Below are 11,643 nucleotides of genomic sequence, written 5' to 3'. Positions count from 1 at the left end.
GTACTGAGGGAGTGCCGCACTGTCAGAGGGTCAGTACTGAGGGAGTGCGGCACTGTCAGAGGGTCAGTACTGAGGGAGTCCCGCACTGTCAGAGGGTCAGTATTGAGGGAGCGCAGCACTGTCAGAGGGTCAGTACAGAGGGAGTGCCGCACTTTCAGAGGGTCAGTACTGAGGGAGTGCTGCACTATCAGAGGGTCAGTACTGAGGGAGTGCTGCACTGTCAGAGGGTCAGTACTGAGGGAGTGCTGCACTGTCAGAGGGTCAGTACTGAGGGAGCGCCGCTCTGTCAGACGGTCAGTACTGAGGGAGTGCCGCACTGTCAGAGGGTCAGTACTGAGGGAGTGCCGCACTGTCAGAGGGTCAGTACTGAGGGAGTGCCGCACTGTCAGAGGGTCAGTACTGAGGGAGGGCTGCGCTGTCAGAGGGTCAGTACTGAGGGAGTGCTGCACTGTCAGAGGGTCAGTACTGAGGGAGCGCCGCACTGCCAGAGGTTCAGTACTGAGGGAGTGCCGCACTGTCAGAGGGTCAGTGCTGAGGGAGTGCCGCACTGTCAGAGGGTCAGTACTGAGGGAGCGCCGCTCTGTCAGACGGTCAGTACTGAGGGAGTGCTGCACTGTCAGAGGGTCAGTACTGAGGGAGCCCTGCACTGTCAGACGGTCAGTACTGAGGGAGTGCCGCACTGTCGGAGGGTCAGTACTGAGGGAGTGCCGCACTGTCAGAGGGTCAGTACTGAAGGAATGCCGCACTGTCAGAGGGTCAGTACTGAGGGAGTGCTGCACAGTCAGAGAGTCAGTACTGAGGGAGTGTCGCACTGTCAGAGGGTCAATACTGAGGGAGTGCCGCACTGTCAGAGGGTCAGTACTGAGGGAGTGCTGCACTGTCAGAGGGTCAGTACTGAGGGAGTGCCGCACTGTCAGAGGGTCAGTACTGAGGGAGTGCTGCACTGTCAGAGGGTCAGTACTGAGGGAGTGCCGCACTGTCAGAGGGTCAGTACTGAGGGAGTGCCGCACTGTCAGAGGGTCAGTACTGAGGGAGTGCCGCACTGTCAGAGGGTCAGTACTGAGGGAGCGCTGCACTGTCAGAGGGTCAGTACTGAGGGAGTGCTGCACTGTCAGAGGGTCAGTACTGAGGGAGTGCCGCACTGTCAGAGGGTCAGTACTGAGGGAGTGCTGCACTGTCAGAGGGTCAGTACTGAGGGAGTGCTGCACTGTCAGAGGGTTTACTATTCAGGGACTGTTTGGAGCATAACCTTTTGCATAGGATGTTAAACAGAGCCACTGCCTTTCTGTTAAGGTGGGTGTTGAAGATTCTGGAGGAGCCAAATTTGTTCTCCCAATCTACATTAGGAATGAGGGATTTTACTCGGCCCAATTCTTGCCTGAGGCTGGAAAACGGTTCGGAGTTTTGGGCAGTCTGTTAGGAATACACGCCATTATAATAAAATACACAACATGAGAATCTCTTCTGCTTTACTTTGTGGGAATGACGTTTATTGATTATTATGTTTTGTTGTAAGTCAGGGTCAGTGGGCTGAGTGAGCTGCAGCTTTATATGATGCTCACAATGTGCACCCGTCTCTGAGTACAGACTAAGTGATCCATTCTTGACTCAAGGGGAATGTGAGTAATGATGTTGCTGTCCTTCAAATCCACATCCATGCTCTCTGTGCCCAGGTAGATGGGGCACTGGTACGGTAGGTGGGGGCTCTGGGTGCCCTCTGCCTCACCAGCCTCTGCCCAGAGCCACACTGTTGGCATGCTGCAGGGTTTGATGGAGAGGGTATCCTGCAGGAGACTCTGTCGTGTGTCCCACAGGGCGTTGCGTAGCTGAAGGCCGGTAATGTAGATCCCATTCACTGGAGCCCTGCTGGGAGGGATGACACTGCTGAGTACCTGCAACATATTAAACAGATTGCTGCAAATTATCAGATCAAATGGATGAATTGGTTTCTCTCAGATACAAAGAGATTGTGGCCTGGCTCAATGTAAAAGTGACTGGATCCTGGCCAGGAACAGCTTGCTAATATTGGGAACTGATCAATTGGCAGTGTGTCACTGGAAGGACTATAAGGAACTCGGAAGGGGGAAGGCAGGTTACAAACAAGCTGTTGACAGATCAGATATGAGTTGACAAATTAGAATTAGAATTAGAACAGTACAGCACAGAACAGGCCCTTCGGCCCTCAATGTTGTGCCGAGCAATGATCACCCTACTCAAGCCCACATATCCACCCTATACCAGTAACCCAAAAACCCCCATTAACATTATTTTTTAGGACACTAAGGGCAATTTAGCCTGGCCAATCCACCTAACCCGCACATCTTTGGACTGTGGGAGGAAACCGGAGCACCCGGAGGAAACCCACGCACACACGGGGAGGACGTGCAGACTCCGCACAGACAGTGACCCAGCCGGTAATTGAACCTGGGACCCTGGCGCTGTGAAGCATTGATGCTAACCACCATGCTACCGTGCTGCCCTGGAGTTTTGAAGGAGGCCATTCAGCCCGACATCTGCCAGCTCTTTGAAAAATTGATCCAATTAATCTCACTCCGTTACTCTTTGGGGATTTGAACTTTCCCAACATTAACTGGGACAGCCACAGCACTGGGGGTTTGGATGGAGAGAAATTTGGCGAGTGTATTCAGGAGGAATTTCTCATCCAATATGTGGATGGCCCGACTAGAGACGGGGCAAAACTTGACCTCCTCTTGGGGAATAAGGAAGGGTAGGTGACGGAAGTGTTAGTGAGGGATCACTTTGGGACCAGTGGCCATAATTCCATTAGATTTAAGATAGCTATGGAGAATGATAGTTCTGGCCCAAAAGTTAAAATTCTAAATTGGGACAAGGCCAATTTTGATGGTAGATAGGAAGAGATTTTTTTCAATAAAAAATGGTAAGAGAGATGCAAAAATAGACATTGGACCACTGGAAAACATGGCTGGAGAAATAATAATAGGAAACAATGAAATGGCAGAGGAACTGAATAGTTACTTTGCATCAGTCGTCATGGTGGATGACACCAGTGGGATGTCAGAGCTCCAGGAGAACCTGGGGGCAGAGGTGAGTGCAGTGACCATCAGTAAGGAGAAGGTTCTGGGGAAACTGAAAGATGTGAAAGTGGATAAATCACCTGGACCGGATAAACTACACCCCAGGGTTCTAAAAGAGCTCGCTGAGGAAATTGTGGAGGCATTAGTGCTGATCTTTCAGGAATCACTGGAGGCAGGAAGGGTCCCAGACGACAGGAAAGTGGCTAATGTAACACCCCTGTTTAAGAAGGGAGGGAGGCAGAAGATGGGAAATTATAGGCCGGTTAGCCTGACTTCGGTCATTGGTAAGATTTTAGAGTCTGTTATTGAAGATGAGATCGTGGAGCACTTGGAAGTGCACGGTAAAATAGGACTGAGTCAGCACGGCTTTGTCAAAGGGAGGTCATGTCTGACAAATCTGTTAGAGTTCTTTGAGGAGGTAACAAGCAAGTTAGACAAAGGAGAACCAGTGGACGTGATTTATTTAGATTTCCAGAAGGCCTTTGACAAGGTGCCGAATAGGAGACTGTTCAATAAGTTCAGAGCCCATGGTGTTCAGGGTAAGATCCTGGCATGGATAGAGGATTAGCTGACTGGCAGAAGGCAGAGAGTGGGGATAAAGGGGTCTTTTTCAGGACGGCAGCCGGTGACTAGTGGTGTGTCTCAGGGATCGGTGCTGGGACAACTTTTCACAATATACATTAATGATCTGGAAGAAGGAACTGAAGGCACTGTTGCTAAGTTTACAGATGGTACAATGATCTGTAGAAGGACAGGTAGTATTGAGGAAGCAAGGGGGCTGCAGAAGGGCTTGGACAGGCTAGGAGGGTGGGCAATGAAGTGGCAGATGAAATACAATGTGGAAAAGTGTGAGGTTATTGTAAGTAAGGGAGTATTGTCAGCAGTTTAGGGCCCCGTATCTAAGGAAGGATGTGCTAGCCTTGGAAAGGGTCCAGAGGAGGTTCACAAGAATGATCCCTGGAATGAAGAACTTGTCGTATGAGGAACGGTTGAGGACTCTGGGTCTGTACTCGTTGGAGTTTAGAAGGATGAGGGGGGATCTTATTGACACTTACAGGATACTGCGAGGCCTGGACAGAGTGGACGTGGAGAGGATGTTTCCACTTGTAGGAAAAACTAGAACCAGAGGACAGAATCTCAGACTAAAGGGACAATCCTTTAAAACAGAGATGAGGAGAAATTTCTTCAGCCAGAGGGTGGTGAATCTGTGGAACTCTTTGCCGCAGAAGGCTGTGGGGACCAAATCACTGAGTGTCTTCAAGACAGAGATAGATAGGGTCTTGATTAATAAGGGGATCAGGGGTTATGGGGAGAAGGCAGGAGAATGGGGATGAAAAAATATCAGCCATGATTGAATGGCGGAGCAGACTTGATGGGCCAAGTGGCCTAATTCTGCTCCTATGTCTCATGGTCTTATGGTAGGTTGTTGCAAAAGCCTAAATCTCACGGGATCCAGGGTGAGGTAGCCAATTGGATACAAAATTGGCTTGTCGACCAAAGCCAAAGGGTGGTTGTGGAGGGTTGTTTTTCAAACTGGAGGCCTGTGACCAGCGGTGTGCCTCAGGGATTGGTGCTGGGTCCACTGTTATTAGTTATATACATATTAATGATTTGGATGAAAATGTACGAGGCATGGTTAGTAAGTTTGCAGGTGACACTAAGATTGGTGACATAATGGACAGTGAAGAAGGTTATATAAGACTGCAACAGGATCTTGACCAATTGGGCCAGTGGGCTGATGAATGGCAGATGGAGTTTAATTTGGATAAATGTGAGGTGATGCATTTTTATAGATCAAATTACAGAACAAAGGGATCTAGAGAAGAAGGTTAAGAGGTGACTTAATTGAGGCATACAAGATGATCAGAGGATTAGATAGGGTGGACAGTGAGAGCCTTTTTCCTTGGATGGTGATGTCCAGCACGAGGGGACATAGCTTTAAATTGAGGGGAGAAAGGTATAGGACAGATGTCAGAGGCAGTTTCTTTACTCAGAGAGTAGTAAGGCCGTAGAATGCCCTGCCTGCAACAGTAGTGGACTCGCCAACACTAAACCCATTCAAATGGTCATTGGATAGGCATATGGATGATAAGGGAATAGTGTAGATGGGCTTTAGAGTGGTTTCACAGGTCGGCGCAACATCTAGGGCCGGAGGGCCTGTGCTGCACTGTAATGTTCTATGCTCTAGGGGTACAGGTTCACAGCTCCTTGAAGGTGGAGTTGCAGGTGGACAGGGTGGTGAAGAAGGCATTCAGCATGCTGGGTTTTATTGGTCAGAATATTGAATACAGGAGTTGGGACGTCTTGTTGAAGTTGTACAAGACATTGGTCAGACCCACACATGGAATACTGTGTTCAGTTCTGGTCAGCCTATTATAGGAAGGATATTGTTAAACTAGAAAGAGAGCAGAAGGGATTTACGAGGATGCTACCGGGACTTGATGGTCTGAGTTATAAGGAGGGGCTGGATAGTCTGGGACTTTATTCCCTGGAGCGTAGGGGGCTTATAGAGGTTTATAAAATAATGAGGGGCGTAGATCAGACAATAGATAACATCTTTTCCCAAAGGTAGGGGAAGGTGGGATTGGGCGGGGGTGGGTGGAGGAAGTTCTGGGGCGGGATTCTCCGCCCCGCCACATTTCTGCTTCAGCACGCCGGAGGGATTCTCTGATGCGCCAGCCGGTCAATGGGATTTTCCATTGTAGGGTTGTCCCACGCCATCAGGAAACCCCCGGTTGCCGGCAAAACGTAGCATCCCGCCGGCGGAGAATCCAGCCCCTGATCTTTATTTCTGAATGGAAAGGATAAGGAAAGTGGTAAAGTTACAGTGACGTACCTGAGCATGGATTCTGTATTGGTTGAGGCTGAGATGCTCCATCTGGGCTTTCTGCTGTAGCAGAGTCACAAGGAACATCCGGGGCTGTTGAAACACTGCCAGGTTGTAGGAGACTGCACTGCCGGGATTGTCCAGGTAATTGTTCAGCAATTGCAATCTCATCTTCAAGATCTGCATCCACCGTGGAAAGGGCGGAGAAACACTAGTTAGAAGCTGCCAGGAAGGAGGAAGGCAGCCACTCTGCAGGCATTCGATGATGATATCTGTCTCTGGATTGCGATGTCTGCATCCTTCCAGCACATGAAGTGTATGGTTCAGGTCACACAGCAGATGCTTAATCAGAAGGTCAAAGTCCCGCCTCTCCTGCTGGAGAAAGCTCTTCATCGGTGCTGCACTCAGCCACTTTGCCTCTGTAGCTGGGTCTTGAGGTATCTCTGACCCTGAATCCCTCAGCTGCTCGAGAGTGCGAATACACTCACCCACAAAGACGGTTAATGAACCATCATGGCTGCTGTCCACTTGCAACGGGATATACAGCATCTGGGACTTTAAGAGAATCTTGCTGATGAATTCACTGTGCTGTTCAAACATTTTCTTTTCGAAGCCATTGCAAATTCCGATTGTGATGGATTCGATTGAGTTGGGCAGGTGATCAATCCGTTTCTCAATGTCCTGCTGTGTAAGATTCACCAAAGATGCCCCTGGGAAGCAAAGGAAGCAGTGATAACATCACCTCTCAGTCCTTTCTCATGATAATCCCTATTCTGAGCACGTCCTGCTATCTGACAGCATTTACAGCACAGCTAATCACAGGGCCCCACACAGCTAATCACAGGGCCCCATACAGCTAATCACTGGGCCCCATACAGCTAATCACAGGGCCCCATACAGCTAATCACTGGGCCCCATACAGCTAATCACAGGGCCCCACACAGCTAATCACAGGGCCCCATACAGCTAATCACAGGGCCCCATACAGGGCGCCATACAGCTAATCACAGGGCCCCATACAGCTAATCACAGGGCCCCATACAGCTAATCACAGGGCCCCATACAGCTAATCACAGGGCCCCATACAGCTAATCACAGGGCCCCATACAGGGCGCCATACAGCTAATCACAGGGCCCCATACAGCTAATCACAGGGCCCCATACAGGGCGCCATACAGCTAATCACAGGGCCCCACGCAGCTAATCACAGGGCCCCATGCAGCTAATCACAGGGCCCCATACAGCTAATCACAGGGCCCCATGCAGCTAATCACAGGGCCCCATACAGCTAATCACAGGGCCCCACACAGCTAATCACAGGGCCCCACACAGCTAATCACAGGGCCCCATACAGCTAATCACAGGGCCCCATACAGCTAATCACAGGGCCACATACAGCTAATCACAGGGCCCCACACAGCTAATCACAGGGCCCCATATAGCTAATCACAGGGCCACATACAGCTAATCACAGGGCCCCACACAGCTAATCACAGGGCCCCATATAGCTAATCACAGGGCCCCACACAGCTAATCACAGGGCCCCATACAGCTAATCACAGGGCCCCATGCAGCTAATCACAGGGCCCCATACAGCTAATCACAGGGCCCCTTACAGCTAATCACAGGGCCCCATACAGCTAATCACAGGGCCCCATACAGCTAATCACAGGGCCCCATGCAGCTAATCACAGGGCCCCATACAGGGCGCCATACAGCTAATCACAGGGCCCCATACAGCTAATCACAGGGCCCCGTACAGCTAATCACAGGGCCCCATACAGCTAATCACAGGGCCCCACACAGCTAATCACAGGGCCCCATACAGCTAATCACAGGGCCCCATACAGCTAATCACAGGGCCCCATACAGCTAATCACAGGGCCCCATGCAGCTAATCACAGGGCCCCATATAGCTAATCACAGGGCCCCATGCAGCTAATCACAGGGCCCCATACAGCTAATCACAGGGCCCCATGCAGCTAATCACAGGGCCCCATACAGCTAATCACAGGGCCCCATGCAGCTAATCACAGGGCCCCACGCAGCTAATCACAGGGCCCCATGCAGCTAATCACAGGGCCCCACACAGCTAATCACAGGGCCCCGTATAGCTAATCACAGGGCCCCATACAGCTAATCACAGGGCCCCATGCAGCTAATCACAGGGCCCCACGCAGCTAATCACAGGGCCCCACACAGCTAATCACAGGGCCCCGTACAGCTAATCACAGGGCCCCATACAGCTAATCACAGGGCCCCATACAGCTAATCACAGGGCCCCATACAGCTAATCACAGGGCCCCATACAGGGCGCCATACAGCTAATCACAGGGCCCCATACAGGGCCCCATACAGTTAATCACAGGGCCCCATACAGCTAATCACAGGGCCCCGTACAGCTAATCACAGGGCCCCACACAGCTAATCACAGGGCCCCATACAGCTAATCACAGGGCCCCATACAGCTAATCACAGGGCCCCATACAGCTAATCACAGGGCCCCACGCAGCTAATCACAGGGCCCCATACAGCTAATCACAGGGCCCCACACAGCTAATCACAGGGCCCCATACAGCTAATCACAGGGCCCCATACAGTTAATCACAGGGCCCCATACAGCTAATCACAGGGCCCCATACAGGGCCCCATACAGCTAATCACAGGGCCCCATACAGCTAATCACAGGGCCCCATACAGGGCGCCATACAGCTAATCACAGGGCCCCACACAGCTAATCACAGGGCCCCATACAGCTAATCACAGGGCCCCATACAGCTAATCACAGGGCCCCATACAGCTAATCACAGGGCCCCATACAGCTAATCACAGGGCCCCATGCAGCTAATCACAGGGCCCCATACAGCTAATCACAGGGCCCCATACAGCTAATCACAGGGCCCCGTACAGCTAATCACAGGGCTCCATACAGCTAATCACAGGGCCCCATGCAGCTAATCACAGGGCCCCATATAGCTAATCACAGGGCCCCACGCAGCTAATCACAGGGCCCCATGCAGCTAATCACAGGGCCCCATACAGCTAATCACAGGGCCCCACACAGCTAATCACAGGGCCCCATACAGCTAATCACAGGGCCCCATATAGCTAATCACAGGGCCCCATACAGCTAATCACAGGGCCCCATACAGCTAATCACAGGGCCCCATACAGCTAATCACAGGGCCCCATATAGCTAATCACAGGGCCCCATACAGCTAATCACAGGGCCCCACACAGCTAATCACAGGGCCCCATACAGCTAATCACAGGGCCCCATATAGCTAATCACAGGGCCCCATACAGCTAATCACAGGGCCCCATACAGCTAATCACAGGGCCCCATACAGCTAATCACAGGGCCCCATACAAGGGGCAGGATTGGAGGGGATGGAGACACAAGTGAAGAATTATAGTGAGTTTGTGAGAGCACGGACAGAGTTAGTGAAATGGAGGATGAAGCAGAAAAGGATGAGGGCACAGAGGCTGAAGAGATAACTGAAGGAATTACAGAATTGTTACAGTGCAGGAGGCCATTCAGCCCATCGTGTGTGTACCAGTTCTCTGAATGAGGGGCTTTCTGAGTCCCATGATCTTGCCTTCTCCCCATAACCCTGCACAGTCTGAAAATTCAAGTCGGATCTTTCAGGAAAAAAGTTTCCACACACAACCTGGATTTCTCCCCTGACACCCGAGTTAATTGTGAATGGTAATCTGAAGGTATTAAGGAATTTGGAGTTAGGTTACCGATCAGTCAAGGTCGCGTTGAATGGAAGGCCGAATGGCTTCCTCCTGTTCCGAGCACTTGTTGGATTATTGTGGAAACATTCCGAGGTCACTAATTCTGTCAGGAACACGTCAGTCACAGGAAACGGCTTATCATCAAGGACCAAGAACCTGCGGGAGAAATCTATGGGGTATTTTCCCAAAACTGCACAAAGTTCTGGGTCAGGTAAGAAAAGCTGAGGGAGAGGGCAGCACGGTGGTTAGCACTGCTGCCTCGCAGCGCCAAGGTCCCAGGGTGGAGCGGCACGGGGGTGGGGGGGCTGCTGGGGTGGGGGGGTGGTGCTGGGGTGGGGACGGGGGGGTGCTGGGGTGGGGACGGGGGGTGCTGGGGTGGGGACGGGGGGTGCTGGGGTGGGGACGGGGGCATGCTGGGGTGGGGTGCTGGGGTGGGGCGGGGGGGTGCTGGGGTGGGGACGGGAGGGTGCTGGGGTGGGGACGGGGGGGTGCTGGGGTGGGGACGGGGGGGTGCTGGTGTGGGGACGGGGGGGTGCTGGGGTTGGGGTTGCTGGGGTGGGGGGCCCGGGGGGGTGGGGGCGCTGGGGCTGGTGGGGCACGGGGGGGTGGGGGCGCTGGGGCTGGTGGTGCTGGGGTGGGGGCATGGATGGGTTGCTGGGGTGGGGGCATGGATGGGTTGCTGGGGTGGGGGCGTGGGGCTGGGGTGGGGGCGTGGGGCTGGGGTGGGGGCGGGGGGGTGCTGGGGTGGGGGGCATGGATGGCTTGCTGGGGTGGGGGGCATGGATGGCTTGCTGGGGTGGGGGGCATGGATGGCTTGCTGGGGTGGGGGCGAGGGGGCGCTGGGGTGGGGGGCACGGGGGGTTGCTGGGGTGGGGGGCACAGGGGGTTGCTGGGGTGGGGGGCACGGGGGGTGGTGGGGGTGGGGGGCACGGGGGGGTTGCTGGGGTGGGGGGCACGGGGGGGTTGCTGGGGTGGGGGGCACGGGGGGAGGAGGGAGCTGGGCCCAAACACACCAGCAAAGCCGGGATTCTGAGATTCTAAGACCTTTTTAAACGGCACCCTGATCTCAAAATTACAATGAAGCCCCCCGCCACCTCCCCCCCCCCCCCCCCGCCACCTCCCCCCCGCCACCTCCCCCCCGCCACCTCCCCCCACAGAATTCGGGAGCCCTTCCCCCACAGAATTCGGGAGCCCTTCCCCCACAGAATTCGGGAGCCCTTCCCCCACAGAATTCGGGAGCCCTTCCCCCACAGAATTCGGGAGCCCTTCCCCCACAGAATTCGGGAGCCCTTCCCAAGCATCGGGCCATCCTCCCCAACACAACGCACCATCAAGGCCCTTGCAGTGATAAGGGCTCCCCACCCCCACCCTCCCCCTCAATGGAAGAGAGTTACCCCCCAGCAGAGCCCCCTTGCCAGTGTCCCCTGGCAGGGTGCCAAGGGGCAATATCCAGCCCTGAACCCCTGGGGTGTGGACATCACTCTGCCGGGTGGAGGTTACATTGTGGGCGGACGCTACGGAATAAACACCTTAAATTATCGTCAAATGTATGTGAAATGCTGGAAATGAGTTCCTGATCACGTCACTGGCATGAGATGGGGAAGATTGAGGTTCCCTGTGCCCCTGCTGAGCTTTAGCCGCCAGTAACGGGGTCAGCTCTCCCTTTTTGTTTTAAAAGTCCCTGGCCGAGGGGTTCTGGTTATTCCACTGGAAGAGCTTCTGATCCTTCCGATGGTGATTCCCTGGCAGCGGAGAATACGGGGGTACATAAAACCCCGTAAACATGGGCGGGATCTTCCTGTCCCGCTGCCAAATAGACACCATTTGGGGAGGGGGCGGAAATTACTGAATTGCCAGAATTCTGTCTGTTTTCCTTGACAGAAACATCCATTTACAAAAACAGGTAACAATATAGAAGCAGGATGAGGCCATTTGGCCCTTCGAGCCTACTCCGCCATTCACTGTTATCATGACTGATTACCAAGTTCAACACAACAAAACAGTTTTACAGACTCTGGA

General features: G+C 53.2%; 1 protein-coding gene across 1 annotated transcript in view; it reads right to left on the bottom strand.

The window, feature by feature from the left end:
- Positions 1–1,465: 1,465 nt before the first annotated feature.
- The window catches only part of LOC119977765 (dynein heavy chain domain-containing protein 1-like), a 459,774-nt gene continuing 449,596 nt past the window's right edge, over positions 1,466–11,643 (bottom strand). The window contains exons 46-47 of the mRNA XM_038818968.1: positions 5,893–6,593; positions 1,466–1,892 (exon numbers count right to left, since the gene is read on the bottom strand). Of these exons, the coding sequence (XP_038674896.1) occupies positions 1,548–1,892; positions 5,893–6,593 (1,046 nt within the window). The 3' untranslated portion in view covers positions 1,466–1,547. The remainder of the gene's footprint in view (positions 1,893–5,892; positions 6,594–11,643) is intronic.

The sequence above is a fragment of the Scyliorhinus canicula genome, chromosome 14 (genome assembly GCF_902713615.1).
Source record: "Scyliorhinus canicula chromosome 14, sScyCan1.1, whole genome shotgun sequence".
Lineage (NCBI taxonomy): Eukaryota > Metazoa > Chordata > Chondrichthyes > Carcharhiniformes > Scyliorhinidae > Scyliorhinus > Scyliorhinus canicula.
This window is presented reverse-complemented; position numbering and strand designations above follow the sequence as displayed.